This window comes from Heloderma suspectum, chromosome 2 (genome assembly GCF_057233095.1).
Source record: "Heloderma suspectum isolate Gila_16-S chromosome 2, 16-S_ref, whole genome shotgun sequence".
NCBI lineage: Eukaryota > Metazoa > Chordata > Lepidosauria > Squamata > Helodermatidae > Heloderma > Heloderma suspectum.
Window position 1 is genome coordinate 216393675 of NC_139459.1, and position 21020 is coordinate 216414694.

At 42.3% G+C, this 21020-nt stretch overlaps 1 protein-coding gene across 11 annotated transcripts in view; it reads left to right on the top strand.

Moving 5' to 3' along the window:
• MBTD1 (mbt domain containing 1) overlaps positions 1 to 21020 on the top strand; it is a 66955-nt gene that overhangs the window by 30685 nt on the left and 15250 nt on the right. For 10 of the 11 annotated variants that reach the window (XM_084837887.1, XM_084837891.1, XM_084837886.1 and 7 more), the window contains 8 exons: positions 2763 to 2851; positions 5847 to 6081; positions 6366 to 6421; positions 7319 to 7423; positions 8799 to 8946; positions 10584 to 10666; positions 12137 to 12371; positions 15877 to 15954. In XM_084837887.1, coding sequence (XP_084694013.1) covers positions 2763 to 2851; positions 5847 to 6081; positions 6366 to 6421; positions 7319 to 7423; positions 8799 to 8946; positions 10584 to 10666; positions 12137 to 12371; positions 15877 to 15954 — 1029 coding nt within the window. The remainder of the gene's footprint in view (positions 1 to 2762; positions 2852 to 5846; positions 6082 to 6365; positions 6422 to 7318; positions 7424 to 8798; positions 8947 to 10583; positions 10667 to 12136; positions 12372 to 15876; positions 15955 to 21020) is intronic. The other variant, XM_084837888.1, reaches the window with a different exon arrangement.

Sequence of the window (21020 nt, forward strand, 5' to 3'; positions counted from 1 at the left end):
GTTAAATTTCTCAATGCCCTAAATGTGCCCTAGAACAGTTGGTCATGGAACCGACCAGGGGGGAAGCGACCTTGAATTTAATCCTGAGTGGTGTCTCCCAGAACCTAGTATGAGATGTAAATGTTGTTGAACCAATTAGAAGCAGTGACCATAGTGCTGTCAGATTTAATATATATTTAAGTAGAAAATTGCCCAGGAATTCCAACACAGTCACGTTTAACTTCAAAAGAGGAAATGTCTCTAAAATGAGGGAACTGGTGAAAAGGACGTTAAAAGGGGGAGTCAAGAGGATTAAATCCCTTCAGAATGCTTGGAGATTACGCAAAACCACAATAATAGAAGCCCAGCTAAAATGTATACCACAGGTTAGGAAAGGTAGCACCAAGTCCAAGAGGTCGCCAGCATGGTTAACGAGCAGTGTTATGGGAGCTATTAGAGAAAAGGGGGCTTCCTTCAGAAAATGGACATCTTGTCCAAGTGAGGAAAACAAAACGCAGCACAAGCTTGCACAAAGACGATGTAAGCAGACAACAAAATATGCAAAGAAGCAATTTGAAGAGCATATCGCTAACAACATCAAGGTCAGCAATAAATAATTCTTTAAATATATCTGAAGCAGAAAACCAGCTTAGGGAGGCAGTTGGACCACTGGATGACAATGGAGTTAAAGGATTACTGAAGGAGGACAAAGAGATTGCAGGGAAGCTGAATGAATTCTTTTCATCCATGTTCACTGCAGAAGATATAGGACAGATACCTGTGGCTGAACTGATGGTTTCAGGAGGGGAGTCTGAGGAACTGAGGCAAATAGTGATGACAAAAGATGAAATTCTCAACCTTATTGATAAATTGAAAACAAATAAATTGCCAGACCCAGGTGGTATCCATCCTGGAGTTCTCAAAGAACACAAATATGAAAATGCTGATCTTCTAACCAAAATGTCCCTAAGATCAGCCTCTATACCAGAGGACTGGAAGATGGCCAGTGTATATCACCCATTTTCAAAAAGGGATCCAGGGGGATCCAGGAAATTACAGGCTGGTTAGCTTAATGTGTGTTCCAGGTAAATTGGTTGAAGGCATTATTAAAGATTAAAATTAATAAGCATATAGAAGGACAAGCCCTGCTGAAAAAGAATCAACACAGCTTTGGCAAAGGTAAGTCCTGTCTCACTAACCGTTTAAAGTGCTTTGAGAGTGTCAATACATATATAGACAGGGGTGATCCGGTAGAGATTGTTTACTTGAACTTCCAAAAGTCTTTTGACAAAGTCCCTCACCAAAGACTCCTGAGCAAGCTTAGCAGTCATGAAAGAGAGGTCCTCTTACAGATCAGTAACTGGTTAACGAACAGAAAGCAGAGAGCAGGAATAAATGGTAAATTCTCCCAATGGAGGGAAGTAAATAGTGGGGTCTCACAAGGATCTGTATTAGGACCAATGCTTTTCAGCCTGTTCAGAAATGATCTGGAATTAGGAGTGAGCAGTGAAGTGGCTGAATTTGTGGATGACACCAAATTATTTAGGGTGGTTAAAACAAAAAGGGATTGGGAAGAGCCCCAAAAGGATCTCTCCATACTGGGAGAATGAGCATCTAAATGGCTAATGCGGTTCATGTAAAGTGATGCACATTGGGGCAAAAAAACCCAACTTCAAGTATAGCTTGTTGGGATCTGAGCAAGCGGTGACCGACCAGGAAAGAGATCTTGGGGTTGTAGTGGACAGGTCAATGTTGATGTCAACCCAGTGTGTGGTTGCTGTAAAAAAGGCAAACTCCATGTTAGGCATAATTAGAAAAGGAATTGAGAATGAAACTGCCAATATCATACTGCCCCTAAACAAATCTGTGGTGTGACCACACTTAGGATACTGTGTACAGTTCTGGTCACCACACCAAAAAATGTTATCGTAGAGCTGGCAAAAGTGCAGAAAAAGGCAACTAAAATGATCAAGGGGCTGGAGCATCTCCCCTATGAGAGAAGGTTACAACAGCTGGGATTGTTTAGCTTGAAAAATGGAGGGTACGGGGAGACATGATAGAGGTGTACAAAATTATACATGGTGTGGAAAATGTTGATAGGGAGACATTTTTCTCCCTCTCTCAAAATACTAGAACCCAGGGTCATCCTATGAAGCAGACTGGTGGGATATTCAGGACAGACAGAAGGAAGCACTTTTTCCACACAGCACATACTTAAACTGTGGAACCCACTACCACAGGATATAGTGATAACCACACATCAGGATAGCTTTAAAAAGGAGTTGGACAAATTCCTGGAGGAAAAGGCCATCAGTGGGTAGTGGTCTTGATGGCTATGTGCTACCTCCAGTACCAGAGGCAGTGAGTCTATACCAATTGCTGGGGAACATGGGTGGGAGGGTGCTGTTGCGCTCATGCCCTGCTTGTGGGTTCCTGGGCGACAGCTGGTTGGCCACTGTGTGAACAGAATGCTGGACTGGATGGACCCTTGGTCTGATCCAGCAGGGCTCTTACGTTCTTACGTTAACATGAAAAGAATATAATCTGGCAGTGATCTTCAATTATTCATCTCATGTACTATGTATTAAGTGTATGAAGATGCTTGGGCTTCAGTCATGGGGTTATCAAAATCATGAATCTACTGCATAACAGATAAGGCATCTGGATTACCACTAAAGTCTGGTCAGAAAACTTTGAAGTTGCTCACTCAATGTCTCACAGTTCAAATATTTATTTAAAAGCAATTAAATGGCTAATGCTAGTTTTTTTCTGAACACTGACAGCCATTCAGCACAAATACACAAACTGGAAAGCTTTCTTGGTGAAACGACTCACTGGTGCCAAAACTCTTCCTCCTGACTTCTCTCAGAAGGTAAGGCTGGTTACAAGAAGACAGACTAAAAAGGAAATATATCTCAACCAGTTGTTGCCTGGCAAAAATTGGGATAAGGTAACTCATATAGCATATTGGAAAATGCAAGTAAAAATCTACAAAATTGAATTCCAAAAGTGCAATGTTAACTTTTTATAAATTCTGAAGATGACTACAATACATATGTACAGAAAGCCAACATGTAGTATAAACAAAATCAGCTATTCAGAGTAAAACCCAAATGTGCTTCACCCTGAGGGTCGTCTTCAGTGGTCTTTTATAAAAAATACTATATAGATAAAGACATTAATATCCAGCATGTTCAACTAGATAATAGAGGACAATACCCTCTTTCTGTCACTATCTAGGTATGGTCATCTTCCTATTCCCTATCCAAATTAGGTTAAAGAGTATATCTTTAAAGTGCGTATCTATCTGCCTGCTTGTGTCGGTGCACTGAGGTCTTATTTATTGGTTTTTTAGTCCTTGGATTTATTAGGAACCCATTACCATTATTATGTTGGGCTTCTTAGGAAGCTGTGGTGCTCCCATTAGTGTGCACATATTTGTTTGGAATATAGATTGAAGTCTCCTTGCACCATCCCCATTTCACACACCTACATTTGGATACAACCCAATATCTAAAAATCAGGATTAGAACTAAAAACTAACATCTAAATACTGGCAACAAAAGAGCAGCAACAGCCAGACCAAAAACCAAAGCCTGGTAGATTAATGAGATTTTCACCTTTATTTGAAAAGAGGAAAAATAAACTTATTCCGATCTCATGGGGTAGAGAATTGCATAATACGAGAAAGGCTCTCTTCCATATGAAACCAGCTTGCCCTATTAAGCCTTAATGAGCACTGGTATAGTAGATTAAATAAATGGCTTAGGGCGCAATCCTATGGGGATAGGCGGGTGCCTCAAAACTCGGAGGCGACCACGTATCCAATGCAGGGCAGGAGAAACACGGAGGGGATCATCCCTTCTGTGCTTCAGCTGCCCTGCGTTTGCAGCTAGACAGCTGATTTCAGAGTGGGGGAAGCGGCTGGCAGACAACGCATAGGATGTATCATACCAGCATTTCCGCCTTCCCCGCCCCAGAACACCCCATTTTTGCGGCTCCGTGATCCTCTTCCAAGTGCGGAGCGCAGGGCTGTTCCGAGCTGCCTGCAAGGCAGCACGGGAGTGGGGGAAGGCTGGTTCTCAGGGAACCAACCTTGCAGCGCAGGCTCCGAGGTCTGTTCCCAGAGACTGACATATCCTATGGCCATCTAGCCACTGACAAGCGGCCATAGGATTGCTCCCTTAGGTATTGAGGCCCCAGAAAGATTGACCACTTGACCAAAAATGTGAGTAAGAGCATGAGTGTGTATGTGTGTGCCTTGCCTGCAGAGTTGACCACAGAGCAGCATATAGTTTGTTCTTATTTTTGTAATATATATCCTGACACACAGCTCTGCAGAGCCCTCAAGGCAGCTTATAATATAATATAATATAATATAATATAATATAATATGAAAACAATAAAAATGACATATTATATACTAAAATATAAAAGGTTCTTGTTAAAAAAAAAAAAAAACCCTCCCTCTCCAAAACTCTACTAAATGTTTAAACAAATCTTTCTGAAAGTGAAAGTAGAGCTAGCTTGTCAAGCTATTTTGGAAAGAGTTCTTTAATGAGGGTGGCACCACTGAGAAGGCCCTGCTCCTTGCCCCATCAGTCTAACATTAGATAAAGAAAGAGGTTTGGAGCAGGGTCATCTCTGTCAGGGTGGAAACAGCCCATAGAGCCCCAGAGCAGCTCTGATTCTGAGGAAGAGCAACAGCCCATGGGAGAGGAGCTCGCTCCTCTCTCACAGGCACAGCGGCAGGGAGAGATTCCTCCTGCCTGAATTCCTGAGAGAGATGGTGACCCTGGCAGTGAGAGAGCAGGGGAGGGGGTCTTGCTGGACACTCGGCGCAGACGCAGGGAGCAGCACCAGATGGAGGGCGCCAAGAGGAGGTGCTCTGCTCACTTGGCACTAAAACAACGGTCACGTCCTGGGGACCCAAGGGTAAGAGGGAGGACCTCTCCATAGCCCATAAGTTCAGAGTCTTCCTGCCCTTCTTCAAACGAGGACCAACTGCCTTACCTGGAGCTTAGGCTACTCTACTAACTACCCCAGTTCAGTTCCTTGCTTAGTTGCTGGTGATTAGCATCTGAAAGAGTCATTAAGTTGTAAAAGGAGTAAAGCCTTGGAAAGAATCTGTTTCGTCTGTTTCTTGAGTTGGCTATTGGAGGGGACTGTAAGAGGCAGCTAGGGCACTCCTGACAATTTCCGATCTTGGTGCAGATTTGCAGGGGACAGGGGACTCAAAGGAGACGTGCACCTAAGGCAAACTACACCAAGACTGCCAAATCAGGATTTAAAGCAGGGGTGGGCAACTTCAGGGGGTCCAGGGGCCGCTTTCCATCCCCATTGTGGGATACACTCCTCTCCCCACCCTGGCACAAAAATCAGTGATTTGCTGCCAAAGTTCAGCACCAAACTGCTACATAGGGGTAAAAAGAACAACTATAACTTGTTTTCAAGCTAAATGTGGCCCTTTTACCCTTTCATAGTAATTTGCCACTGAAATTCAGCAGCAAAACCCACATTTTTTGCCCCCATTAATTTTGGCGGTGTGGTGGCGGGGAGCAGTGGGGGCTACCTGTGGCTTGTGGACTGCGTATTGCCCACACCAGCTTTAGAGGTTAACTTTACTTTCAAATGTGTTTAGAAATGAATTAGGAGCTAGTGCAGTTTTAGCAGTAGTCCATATATACAAAAAATAAATAATTACTGTGATGAACGTCTTACTATTGGAATCTCTGAAAGCAAAGTTAATATATGAACATTCTTGTGGGTAGTAGCAAATTCACATGACTATTATTGTATGAAAATAATGTAGAATATTCCATTTGGAGATGCATGTATGTTAATGCTACACAATCACTTGTTTTCAGGTGTCGGAAAGCATGCAGTATCCTTTCAAGCCTTCTATGAGAGTAGAAGTTGTTGATAAAACACATCTCTGCCGAACACGGGTAGCAATCGTAGACAGCATAATTGGAGGCAGGCTAAGATTAGTGTATGAAGAAAGTGAAGACAAAACAGACGACTTCTGGTGCCATATGTATAGCCCACTCATTCATCCCATTGGTTGGTCTCGAAGTATAGGACATCGATTCAAAAGATCTGGTAAGCTCACCTGGCAAAGATGGTGCTGAGTGAATAGCATCATATTTATCTTCTTAAATAAAGGTAACTTAAATGTGGACAAGTTTTATTGAATGACATGCTTGTTTCCTGCACACTAACATACCACACTGTTGTTCACCTCAGCTCTCAAAATGAGACTGGGATTAATATTTTTTGTTTCAGTAGGCTTCATTGTAAGCATTGGGCCATTAATATTTTAAAGGGATTATATATTTGAAGTAGAAAAGAAGTAGAAGTCTTAGTCTTCTTTTTTCCCTCTTCAGATATCGCCAAGAAACAGGACTCTCACTTTGATGCACCCCCACATTTATTTGCTAAGGTATTGATGTTTTACATGGCACTTGATTTATCATGTAAGGAATTATTGATCAGCATGGGAATATCAGAAGATTAGTCAAAAGTGTAATGTTCAAAGGCCTAGTATGCTCTGACCTGTGAGAAGAAGAGGTGGATAGCCCATTGTGACCAATTACATGGCACTTTTATTTTACTATATTTTTAATCTGCCCCATTAATCAATGTTCTCTAGGCAGATTACAACAATTAAAAAAGTAAAATACAAACAGATAAAATGCAATATTTAAAAGAATAAAATACAATACCAAACAGACAGCACAGAAATAGGTAAAACAGCCATAAAAAAACTAGAACTCCCATGTGAGCCTGCTGGCTTTTTAAATCTTCAGAAGAGGTTCTTCTTAGTATCAGCCCATTTGGTGGTGCTGCAAGAGAGAGGGCCTTCTTGGTGGCTGCTCCCAGGCTCTGGAATTCTCTGCCAAAAGAGGCTAGGCTGGCTCCCTCGTGGTTGTCCTTCTGCTGGCAGTCAAAGACATTTTTCTTCAAGCAGGCCTTTGGCATGTAAGCAGATCTGTTGGGGTGGTGCTGTTTTTATTCTGTTACTGTGTTTTTAATTGTGTGTTTAAAGCATTTGTATTATTTTAATCATATTTTTATTTATCTATGATTGTAAGCCTCCCTGAGTGCCGTTTTCTTGGTAGGAAGCTGGGCTACAATTCAAATAGATAATGTTGCAATCCTTCATTATAGAGAGAAGTGTGTGTGTGTGTCTGTGTGTGTGTATAGGCACAATCAGGTGTGTACAATAATAATGCTTTGAGATGTTTTGGCCAGCTGTTGTTATAGGTCATACTTATTTTATAGCTTTGCATTGCTCCTACTTGTTGCCTCAGAAGGATATTTGCTATGGTTTCTTTAGGTAAAAGATACTGAGTCAAGTGGAGAATGGTTCAAGGAGGGGATGAAATTGGAAGCCATAGATCCATTAAACCTTTCTGCAATATGTGTGGCAACAATTAGAAAGGTAAAGGTATTAAGATACGTTTTGGAGGAGCAGAGAGGGGAGCCCACAGAACCATTTTAGTCCTACATTCACACTGCAGCGAAAATCAACCAATTTGTTCAAAGTCTAATTTATTTAAATTTGTTAAATATCCTGCATTCTACCTAGTATCAGACTAATTCCATGTTTGCATTACAAAAGTGTTCCTGGGTTGATAATACTACATGACTGGTCTTGGCCAGTTTCTTAACATTTAGGCCCACTTTGCATGATCACTGTGGCTCAAACAAACCATCGTGTATGTTGGGTACCATTTCCCTAGTTACCTGCCCAGGTTTGGCTTGTTGTGTCATCTGAACCCAGGTGGCGTGACTTGTTGGAGGGGGAAGCAAACCTCCAAAAACTCATGGACTGTTGGGTTATTTCAGGGTTGATTCCCCCTCCAACAAGCCATGCCACCTGGGTTTAGATGACATAACAAGCCATGCCTAGGCGGGTAATTAGGCAAATGGCATGTGCTGGCATGCGCCATGGCTTAAACAAGTCAGCATGGCTTGTTTAAGCTGCAGCAATCATACAAACCAAGTCTGACTGTTCAAACCAAAGAACTGAACTAGAAATTAGTCTGTGAATTATACATGCAGCCTTGTAAAGCCCAGTTTAGAGCCAGTTCAAAAGTACAGATATTATACTCAAGCCAGTCTGCTACATTTAGTATTTGAGATGCAACTCTTAAAGGAAGCTTGACCCTTTAACATGTCTCTTTCAACACTAGCACTAGAATATAATTATAATTGGTAACTTAGGGGACACCCAGCACAATTGTTCCCTGGCAACCACCAGTGCACGTGTAATACTCCCAATGACTTTACACATGGTTTTGGGATTGGGCTGTGGAATTGCACACTCCCTTATCCTTCCCCTGCCAATTTTAACCATTGTTAAAGCTTATATCAGTACAGAGCTTAACCACAATTAATGCTAACCAAGGCTCACTATTAACTAGGATTTAAAACTGTCTTTAAACCTCTGCTTTGAATCCTTATTCTATAATGAACCCTGGTTAAAGTTAACCATGGTTAAGACTAATGAGGCGAACTTTCACCAGTGGAGGAGAGAAGGAGTGCACTCCCATAGCCTGCTTCTACACTCTTAATCATGTTTAAGGGGCCAGGAGCATTACATATGTTCCAGTCATAATTTTTATAATTCACAAATCTTATGGACCATTTCATTGTTTGCCTTAGCCATTTGAATTTGGCAATGTATGTTATCTACACAGCTGAGTTCTACTTGAACCTTTTGCTTATTACTCTTCACTTCCTGGCTTATTCCTGCTTGCATTGCTTTGTGTTTAACTTCTAAACCTTAAATTCTATTTGTTTTGTTTATCTAGGTATTAGCAGATGGATATCTTATGATTGGAATTGATGGCTCTGAGGCAGCAGATGGCTCTGACTGGTTTTGTTACCATGCCACCTCCCCTTCTATATTCCCTGTTGGTTTCTGTGAAATTAACATGATAGAACTAACTCCACCCCGAGGTATTCATACTTTCCTATCCATAAATATATCCATATTTTGCCAGCAGTATTGTGTGAAATAATCTAGTCCTTAAGCTTGTTTGCAAAATACATATCCTTTCCTCCACATCAGTTCACACACTAGTTTGAAGTTGCGTAGCCAATAATAGTTTAGCAGAAAACAGTGTTTCCTTATTGTCTGCTTGACTGTGGCCATTGAGCAGGCTTGGCTTAGGCATGCCACCTTCTTTCTCAGTCTTGCTTCCTCCAGGAGCTTTTCAGTCAGTGCAGAGGAAAGAGTGGGGGAATTCCCATGCCACTTGCAGGAATTGTGTGGATGGGGCAAAGGATTGGGGCTAGGTGCGCTACTGCTATCTCTTCCATATCTATGATCTCCTCAAAGTACATTTTAAATTAATTTTATGAAAAATATTTCTTACTGCCTTTCAGGGCAGGAGCCTTACCAAGGCAGTATACAACAGAAAAACTCGCATAATATAAACTGCTGCAATAATAAAAACAGCAAAGCTTTCTACTTACTTTCTAGGCAAGACTAGCCCAGTAATAGCATATCTTCTGCTCAATCAGGTTGATTACTTCTGTGGTTTAAGTCTCCAACCAGCTGGGTTCAGGGTCATCCAATGAAAACAGGAACTTTGGAAGCTGCCCTATACTGCATCAGACGATTGTTCCAACTAGCCCAGTATTGTCCACACTCAGTGTCTCTCTAGGGTTTTAGGCAGGACTTTTGGATGCACAAGGTGCTAGGCTCACTAGTATCTCCAGGAAAAATTATCTCTGATAGCCAAAAAAAGACCTCCACCTGAAAACGTTTAGATGTACCGGCAGTCAGAGGAGACAATACTGCTCTAGGTAGACTAATCATCTCATTCAGGATAAAGGAGCTTCATATATACCTACCCAAACCTTAAGATCTTCTTCAGTGTGATCTGCCAAGTAAAGTGAGGTGGGCAAGCCTGGTCCAAGACTTGCTTCTGTCTGAGGTAAAGGACAAGGTGATGGCCCACCCACCCCCACACACATTCTGTGTACAGAACCTGACTGGAGTGGCAGTTGAATCTTACTTCAGCACTGGTGATAGCACAGCATCCTTCATCACAAGTTAGCTTAGCAGGTGCAGGCAGGCTACGTGGTGTGTGCATACAGCTCTGTCCTGGAAAACCTCTTTGCTGCTGGGCACCCCAGCATCTCCAGTGGCTGCCTCACTCTGCCTAGAGGTAAGGCTGATCCTGGAGGTGGGTAACCTCTAGAAAGAGTGTCTTTTTGGTAGTGGTACCCCTGCTATAGAATAGTATTCCCAGATAGGTTTTTCCTAGTGCCATGGTCTTGTCAGAGCCAGGTGAAGCCTTTTTTAAATTAATCCAGGCCTTTTAAATAACTTACATCTGCATCTCTCCACTTAAAATCTGTCTTTTTAATTATGGTTTTTAGTTTTAATAGTTTTTGGTTTACATTATTTGTTAATGTTTTATTTGTTTTGTGAACTACTCAGAGAACTCGTATTATGGGGCAGCGATCTATATCTGTATGTATGTATGTATGTATGTATGTCTACCCTGCCCTTCCACTGTTATCACAATGCTCTAGAGATGTATATTGTTTTGTGATGCTATTACATAATAACTATTAACTTGTAGGTTATGCAAAACTACCTTTCAAATGGTTTGACTACCTCAGGGAAATGGGTTCTGTAGCAGCCCCTGTGAAGCTCTTTAACAAGGTAAGCATACAAACCAGAATGTTTTAGATTTGTGATATAACTACACTTTGACCAGGTTCAGGCGATCGTGGGGGTGAAAGAAGCCATCATGGCTTCTGCCTCCACGCCCGCAATTTGCATAATTACCCACAGTGCGGCACAAAATGCTTCGTTGTCTGAAGTTGGCGTGGTGCGCGGTGGGGTGGCTTCTTACCCACGTCACAACCCATGGCTTGTAGTAGTGGTTGTGGTGTTAGTAAGAAGCCACCCCCAGTGCACACTGTGCCGGGTTTGGATGACATGGCAACCTGTGCTGCATTGCAGGTTCTTAATTCCTTTGCTGCCCCCACAGCTATCTGGAAAATGTTTGCATGTGTTGTTGTTATGGAAAGCAGCTTAAATAAAACTAGAAAAGAGAGTCAGAGACCTTTGGTTTCTAACTTGGGATGTAGATTTAAGACTGTCATGAAGGAGAGTAAATTGCAGTGTGCTTGCTCTGGCATGTGAATCATGCTACTTTAATGCTATAAGAATACCTTTTGTTGGGACCAGAAATATCACAGATTGAATATAGTGGTTATGCCATTTTTGTACCCCTTTTTCTTTGTGGGTATACAGCACTGAAAGTCAGATATTTTGTGTAGTTTATGCAAGTTGTATTTTGCATAAACTTAATACACAATCCTAGGCAAGTTTAGACAGAAAAAAGTCCTATAACTCCCAGCATTCCTGAGCCATCCATCCTGGGAGTTGTAGGGTTTTTTTTCTGTCTAAATGTGCATAGGATTGCCCCGAGTTAATTTTACAAAACAGATGTTTAATTTTTTTGAAGCTTGTTTAGTTTTATTCTGAAGCACATACCTTAGTTTCCAAAAGCTTTGCAGTTTGGGGATATGGTGTGGATTGTACAGCAAGAGGAGAGATGAAGGAAGTAGATGAAGGAGGGAATGATATGTGGAGGAATGAATATAATGGAGATCCTGAGAAAAGGGACTGGTTGTCACAAACTGGGAACAGATGCTTACCCCAGACAATGGAACCTTTTGGAGATGCTTTTTTTCTCTCTGAGATTTGCTTAAGACTATTTTTCTCCCTAATGCACATGCATGTACTTTTGCCCCATTCCCCCACTTCTCTCATTATCCTATCCTCCAGAGTGCAGTACCAGATTTATCTCTACTTAGGATCTCCCAAACCACATCCAGATTGAAATAAGGGTATGAGTAGCAGGTTCTGGAAAATGTTTGCACCATGTAGCAGGTTCTGGGAGATTTTTAACCCAGTGTTGTGCTTGGCCATGTGTTACTACATATCTAGTGTCAGTGGGGTAAGAGTACCCACAAACTTAAGATAATATACTGGAAGTCGGTGTGGAGGGGAGAGAAGTTGTTAATACAGGGCTTGCAGGAAATGCAATTTTGCATGTTTTTAATAGCAAAGCTTTGATTTTCACACACAGCGTGATGTGATTGTCCTGCTTCCCTCTTCCAGGAAGTTCCCAACCATGGGTTTCATGTCACAATGAAACTGGAAGCTGTGGATCTCATGGAACCTCGTCTAGTATGTGTGGCCACAGTAACACGCATTATCCATCGTCTGTTGAGGATACATTTTGATGGCTGGGAAGATGAATATGATCAATGGGTAGATTGTGAATCTCCTGACCTGTATCCTGTAGGATGGTGTCAGCTAACTAGTTACCAACTACAGCCTCCTGCATCACAATGTAAGTGGCCCTTGAGTTCTTTGGAACCTTCTATAGCTGAAATGTAGGAGATTCCCTATGGTAAATCTATTTAATAGATTTGTACACTGCTCTCTACTTTAAAATATCTCTAGATGGTTGTCCCCTACCTCCCCTCACCCAATCTTTGTTTCTATTATTGGATTTTCATCAAAACCTTCATTTAATACTTCAGAGTTCATAGATCTAATCTGTTCTACTCTGTAGTCAACAGTTTTCATGGTGTTTGAATGTTGTATGACTACAGCGCAGTTTTGTCTGATGCTTACAGACATTTGGAAGCCAAAAGGAAAAGGAAGTTGTTGCTTTTAATATGACACATTATAATTGAGAAAAAAGACAAGTCTGTACTTGTACTGAGGGTCTACCACCCCGACTGCTCTGTAAATCAGACATGTGCTGTACACAGACTTGCCTTTCTAGTGATTTTGCATATATGCTTTAACATAGACCGAGAGTGCTTTGCTATCACTCAGTTCTGAGCTTGCTGTAACTTTCTGGTTAGTAAATAGCATGACAGGTAAAAAAATCTAAATACCAGCTTGGATTAGTGTGATGTTGGTGTTCTGAATTAAAAAAACTGCTTTGATGGTATAAATATCGCCCCCCGTTAAAAGCATTGCACAACAGATCAGGTGAGGTGGGCAGACATCAAGGTTGTGGGGTCTACTTCTTTGTCTTTAAATAGAACCCCAAGGCCCACCTTCTGGAACCAAGTACAAAACAGTGGCTAGACCAGGTGCAGTTGTCCGCCCCGTATTATTTACTTCCTCCCAATAGTGTATAATCTCTCATGTCATAAGGCCCTATGTGAGGTTTTGCTTACTTCTTGATATTTCTCTTATTCAGCTCTGCCTCCTCCACGCACTGTTTCCTCAAGTCCTGTTCTTCAGCTCATCTTACTTTGCCCACTTTCCTTTATCCAACTACCCTAATGTACCTGTCCCCACTTCCAATAAGCAGACAGCTGCTACAGACCTTAAGTCCCACCACAGGACATGTACATTTCAGCTAATGTCCTCCCTTGGCCTGGGGGGTGGGGGGAGGGTACCACCTCCTGACTGCCCTGTGATTCAAACACTCACCCTAGTTCCTTTTCCTTCACCTCAGGCTCCCATATCTCAGTTCTTGCTACTTTGTGGTAGCTTTGTTCTTTGTAGTCAGAATGTTCCTGAATATCCCATGCCATTGCAGCAGCTGAGCCAATTAGTATCTGAGGTTTCACCAACAGACCCAACATAGACTTCCTTATTATTTCTTCAAGAATAATTGTTTCAGTATAAAACCTTATTCATGATGGTCAACAAATCCTCCCAAGACCATTGAGGAGGCTGTGGGCTGGAAAAAGATTCTGGGGAGCAGGGAAGCTAAAGAGTGGGGAAATCACAGGTAAGGTAGTTGAAATAAAGATATAGAATAGGCAATGTATTGAGAAATGGAAACCCAAAGGAGTAGGAGGCAGAGGACTGAGGTAAGAATGGGATAATAGGGAGGAGGTATTGAATTTCACACACTGATCTGAACTAAACTGTCTCTTCAGTTTCAACTTTCTAGTATCATACGCCGCCCAGTGGAGCTTTTTAGGGTTGTCCAGGGCCTTTTATGTTCTGGCCCTAAGGACACTATGGAACCATCTGAGGCCTGCTGTAATGCACTGGCTAGGCACTTCCAGATAAAATCTCTTGCATCTGCTGGGACTTAGACTCCAGTGTTACTGCAGGAGAATCTGGTGACGTATCCAGAGCATAGTCATGTCCAGTTTTCTTGGATGAGTTTTAGTTGATTCAGCTTGAGGACATGGACAAGGTGCTTGGACAGGTTTGTGCATCCACTTCCATATTGGATCCTTGCCCCTCTTGGCTAATAAAAACCAGCAGGGAGGGAATAGCCAACTGGGCTAGGGAGGCGATTAATGCCTCCTTGCGAGATGGAGTGGTCCCGGGCCGCCTGAAGGAGGCGGTGGTTAGACCACTCCTGAAGAAATCCTCCCTAGACCCAGAAAACCTTAATAATTATAGGCCAGTTGCAAATGATCATTCCTGGGCAAGATCCTTGAACGGGTGGTTGCAAGCCAGCTCCAGACACTCTTGGATGGGACTGATTATCTGGAACCATTTCAGTAGGGGTTCAGGCTAGGTTTTGGCACAGAAACAGCCTTGGTTGCCCTGTATGATGACCTGTGTCAGGAGAAAAACGGGGAGTGTGACCCTGTTGATTCTCCTTGATCTGTCCGTGGCTTTTGATACCATCAACCATGGTATCCTTCTGGGACGATGCTCTGAGCTGGGAATGGGAGGCACTGCATTACAGTGGTTTTGCTCCTACTTGGAGAGTTGGCTCCAGAAGGTGGTGCTTGGGGAACACTGCTCAGCCCCCTGGATTCTCCAATACGGGGTTCCACAGGGGTCAGTTTTGTCCCCCGTGCTGTTCAACATCTACATGAAATGGTTGAGTGCGGTCATCCGGAGTTTTGGAGTGTGCTGTCATCAGTATGCTGATGACTCACAATTCTATTTCTCCTTTTCATCCTCACCAGATGAGGCTGTTGATGTGCTGAATCAGTGCCTGGCTGTGACAATGAACTGGATGAGGGCTAATAAACTGAAGCTCAATCCAGATAAGGCTGAGATGCTGCTGGTGTGTGGTTCTGCTGACAGGATGGAGGGTGTTCAACCTGTTCTGGATGGGGTGGCACTCCCCCTGAAGGAGCAGGTCTGTAGCTTGGGGGTCCTCCTGGAACCATCCTTGTCGCTTGAGGCTCAGGTGACCTCAGTGGCATGGAGTGCTTTCTACCAACTTTGGTTGGTGGCCCAGCTACTCCTCTATCTGGACAGGGATAACCTGGCTTCAGTTCTCTATGCTCTGGTAACCTCCAAGTTAGAATACTGCAATTCGCTCTGCATGGGGCTGCCTTTGAAGATTGTTCGGAAGCTGCAGCTCATGCAAAATGCAGCTGCCAGATGGATAACTGAGACTATAAGGTCCGCACATGTAAGACCGATTCTGGCCCATTTGTACTGGCTGCCTATATGCTTCCAAGCTCAATTCAAGGTGCTGGTTTTAACCTATAAAGCCCTACACGGCTTGGGACCGCAATACCTGACAGCACACCTCTCCTGAAATGAACCTACCTGTACTCTGTGTTCAACATCTAAGGTCCTTCTCCTAGTGCCTCCACCAAGGGAAGCTCAGAAGGCACCAACAAGGAAGAGGGCCTTCTCAGTGGTGGTATTCAACCGTCCCAAGCCCACCTTTCTTTTTTCTCTTTGTTGTGGTTACAACTGTTCTCATGCATCATTAAAAACAATGGAGAGATTGTCCACAATTTCACTAGGCATGTCATTGTTTCACAGAGGGCTTCTGTACACAGGACATTTCACCTATAGAGGTTTCCATTATGCCTGCATTCTCACTTTAGTTTCATGGAGAAGTGTATTTCCTAATACAAGCTAAAGCAGAATTTTCTTTTTTCAAATATATATTTCAGCATCAAGAGATAACCAGTCAAGTTCATCAAAGCAGAAGAAAAAGTCTAAGTCACAACAGTATAAAGGACACAAAAAAAGTGGGTAACAAAGTCATTTGTTTTTACCCTCCTATTAGAAATGTACATAGGATTTTAGAAGTTTTAGAAAACTGTGAAAATTCCCACTTTATTTGAAATCTTGATGTTCAGTTTTCTATCCTTATGTACAAATATTTTTCTTGCCAGAATGAGGAGAGTGGGTAATAATACTCTGTTCAAAAAGATAAGATGGATGATATAGTTCATTGAGCCATCTTGATAGAATTACAAAATAGAGCTGTCTCTTCAACTTCACATGGAACTACCTTCAGGCTAAAGTAGGAAAATCATCAGTTATAGAAAGAATGGCAGGTTGGGGTGAGGATTAGCACAGAAATTGGTTGAAGAAAGTATCTTTTGAAGAGGGAGGGTAGAAGAGAACGTTGAGTGTTTTCTTGCTTGTGTTGGCTATGATACGGTTTAAGTTTAGCATACTTTATATATTGATCCATTTAGTCTTCATGCTGGTATATCATCTTAAAGTGAACTGTTTTTTTGTGGTATACAGAGGCTGACAAGATTAATATTTGGAGTCATAACTATGAAGGGTCTAAAGAATATTGGAAAGACCCCCTTGCCTAGGAAAGTGTTATGAAATCATACTTTATGCTTGCCAAATGAGATTTTAATTTAAAAACCACATTTTCGATAGGCACACATTAAAGTGGGGCTGTTAAATTTTTCTTAATGGCTCAGTCTTCATGGCATTTTAAGTCTACTTTTAGGCAGTAAAGCTTATTTTGAATTGAACTGAAATTCCTATTCATGTTTACTCCTGAAATCCACTGGCCTGGTTTGGATGGTTAATTCCCTAAGCTTGATAAGCCTTAGTTTAGCAGCCAGGAACGAGACACAGGGCCACATGCGCCCTTCTTACCCCTTTGGCTCCTCCCTTCCTCATCGCCATTTAGTCAAACAATCAGTTGTTGCAGCTGAAAGAAGGAACTGCTATTTACTGTCGGTTTACTTGCCAGGATCTGTAAACAGGACGGGGCAACAAATCTGTGCCGTAAGGATCTGCATGATTGGCCCCACCCATATAGTAGCAGGCATTTAAAAATTACAGCAGTGCTGTGGAAAGAACTCATAGAAACACAGCTCCAAGGCCACTGTCATGATGTCTAGAGAGTGCCTAAGGCTGTGGTCTAAATTCAGTGTAGTGTTAGCGGAAGAACACTACATTGTTCTTGCTGTGCTGGCAGAGCTCTGCTGTCTTTTCCTGTTGTGTGAGAACTAGCTGACCAGTTGTGCAACCAGTGACAGATCCTTGGTTTGCAAAGTGGAACCTTGGTTGGAGCCTCCGCTTACGCATAGTTTGGAACTTGCTGAGCGCTAGCGCTGCACCATTTGTGCTAACAGAATGACATGGTTAGATACAACCCAGTGAATGTAAATTTCTAAAAGATGGGTTGGATATTAGGACAACTTACTTAACTGTAGAGTCTGTCAGGGGAACACCTTCATCAGCTTAGGAAGAGATACAGTTTATCCTGTTGGAGATGGCGAAGCTGAATAACTATATTCCATGAGTGCAGTTGGAGCACTTCTTGCTGGATATAGTTGCACGCTATATCCAGAACTTGGTATCAGGGCTGAGCCTCGGTAACTTTTTTTTTACACTCAGTATTGTACTAGTAAGAGAATGGTACACTCCAGGCATGCTCAGAATGTGTTCCCCTCTCTGCTAGGTAACAAAATCAAAACTCACATACTTGTTAATAATAGCAAGAGTTTACATCGTATGACTTCCAGGCAACTGCTTCTGTACCTCATGACATCCTAGGATTTCCAAGTAGTTTACATAAAAATGCATACAATACAATATAAAGACACTATAAAACAATACATACCATAAAACATTACGACAAAGCCATAAAATAGAGCAGTGTCACAACTGATTAAAAGTAAGGGAAAGCCTGGGTGAACAAATGCCTTTTTCAGAGCCGTTTGAAGCTTGCTACTACCAGAATGTTCCAGAGGGTGGGTGCCAGGACTGAGAAGGCCTGCTTATGTACCATTACCTGATGGTACACTGTTGGTCATGGAACAACCCAGAACTCTTCCTTGGAAGAACTCAGGGGTCGATTTGGTGTATATAGGGGAATGCGGTCAGCTAGGTTAAATCAATACTAGATAGCCCAAGGGGACAAGTTAGTAAGGAATTTTGTAACAAGGGCATTGGCAGCATTAAGACTAGAAAGTATTTGTAGCTTGTGAACACAGGGGAACTGGTATATTCTTTGAGTGGCCTCATATGCTCCCAGTTATGGGTGACTGCCACCCACCTCCACCATCTGGCATTGCACTACTTTGAACACTCCAGAAAGCACTGGCAACCCCCTCATAACTCAGCCTCGGACTGTGACTGTGTGTCTCTAAAGAGGGAGAAGGCTCATCCCGCTCCGTTCTTTCTAGCTGGTGGCACATTGGTTGAACGCCTTGGCTCCTTTTGGGCGGGGGAAGAGGCAACGTGTTTATTTTTAATACTTTTTAGTAGGCTGCTTATAGTTTGAAAATCACTTTAAAAAAGTAAAGCTTTTTTTTACTTAATCCATCATGGTTTGGCAGCCTGGTTGGTGCCATATAATATAAGGCATATATGGAGTGTCTTCACATATCCATGAGTGGCTAGTTCCTCTGGCAAGGAGTATAGAAATCCTGCATGTCTGTGGATTTTGAAATCTGAACATCTGATGGCATCTTTAAAATGTGAATAATCTATTTGGAAATTGAAAATTTCTGCTTTTTATGGTAGGAAATCTATTTGTTCTAAAGGCTCAAACACCAAATTATTAGAAGTGACATTCCCACTTTTCATTTCTCCACAGCGTCTTCCTTGGCTCCACCCTTTATTTAAAGAAGTTGAGTTTAATCCTTAACATTTTCATCCAAATCTGTTATATGCAGATTTTAATGCAACAATAGGCTGTCTTATTTCAGCCTCTTTGTTGCTTGCTTTACTCTGTCACGTTACAATTCTTTCCTTTGAGCTGACCCCATTTTTTTTTTAAACTGCATATATGACTTAGGTGGAAAATACATCTTACAAGTGGCAAAACCTACCCCATAATATTGACGTGCACTTTGAGAATTTCCCTTTCAGTTACCTATCAATCTACCTCTGTATATGAAGTTGGAGATGGGAGCAACTATTCTGGCTAGTTGTACTGTAGAATGATTTCTTGTTTTGACTCTTATTGGTGATTAGAGTTGCAAAAATAGCCTTATTTTTTAAATGGAAATGTGCTATATATTGGAAGAAATTATGTTAAAAAAAATCTACCTGGAAAACACAGCTTGATTTTGAGTATTATGAATAGGAATATTACCAACATTTCTAGGCTTTATAATGTGATGATATAATTTTGAAGTTTTAAAGGGTTGCCTTATAGTTTGCCTTGACTGGACAGGATGGACACTCATAAAGCAGAACCAAGACAAAAGTCCTATGTTTGACATTAGGAAGCTGTGAATCAAGGCAGCTGGATAAATACAAGACAGTAGCTTCTACTACTACCAAAGAGGTGTACAACAACTAAAATACAATAACTTTTCTCCATTGTATTGGAATTCACACTTTCTTCCAATGGTAGTTTGGCTTACTTGGGGAACTGATAGTTTGGTGCATACAGTGTGATGAGTTCAGGATTTCCATAAATTATAGTGCTTGACTATGGTGGCATCGAATAGCCTACAGAAGAAACCAGTGTATCACAGTTATGCACTTTTCTGTAATATGCCAGTTTGACATTTTCGGTGCAGACTGAAATGTTCTGAATGGTATTTGTTTGAAAGATTTATAACAAATACAGTGCGCTTCATGTATGGTTTATGTGTTCTTTAGGCTGACCCCAAAACAGTAACTATCTTGGGTGACAACGATTAAGGCTGCTTCTTATACTATCCATGTCTCTACGGTAGACAAAATTTAATTTGTATGAGCCAATCAAGTATACAACGAGAATGTTTTGTGTTGAAATGCTGTTATCAATTGGAAGGAGGGTATCCTGCTCTTTGGGATACCCTCTGGCTCAGAAAGCAGAGCTGATCTGTCAGTCAGCTTGTGAGGTGGCATCTCCCAGGCTGACCCTGACTTCCTGATCAATGAAGCAGGGTTTGTGAGGTTGCAGCAGGCAGGTAAAAGAGGTCACTGCTTTCTCCTTTCTCCGCACTCCCTGTCCCTAGGCAGGATGGAAGGAGTAAAAAAGCAACTACTTGCTTGTTGTCCCACACTGAGGTGCCCAAAGAAAGGAAGTAAGTGTGTGTGTGTGTGTGTATCTCTCTCTCTCTCTCTCTCTCTCTCTCTCTCACACACACACACACACACACACACACAGTTCCATATACCCAGAACAATTTTGGAAGCTAGTGCCTTGAGACTAGTAAGTGAGGAGAAGCACTGCTTCCCTTTCAGTAGTGAATAAAAGGCAGCAGTGGCTCCGCTTCTGTCCAGGTGAGAAAAGGGCTGCTAGCAACACAGCCATGTGCACAACCAACATGGAACAGCGGGACAAGGTGGATGCCCATGAGGAAGCTAGGGCTCACACTTACGGCAGGGGTGGGAACCTGCAGCCCTCCAAAGGTTGTTGTACAGCTCCCATTTGTCCTGGACAACATGCCCAGTGGTCAGATGATGGGAGTTGTAGTTCAGCATCTGGAGAACCACAGGTTCCCCACCCTGGACTTAAAGCCTGTCAAGTTGCTCATCTCAGGAGAAGCCACTTCAGGAATAGGGGGAATACGTCCATGCTTAGGTGGAATCTCCTAGATAGGGGATATATCTGTTTACCCCATTCCTGAAGTGGGTTAACACTGTTGACCTCTGGAGGTAGAATAAAGGGTTCAGAGGTCACAAACAATTCCAGATGTGGAGCCTGGTAGGGAAAGATGCTCAGGGCAGACAGGTCTAGATCACGATTGTCCTAGGAGCCCTGTTCCCTGGCTGCAATAAAGTTCAAGTAATTATCAGTAGTCTTTAGATTTCAAGACTGACATCTTCCAGACCCAACTCCTTGAAGTTTTATTCACGCTTGTTGACAGGGTGGGGTGGGGAGCAATCCACCCCA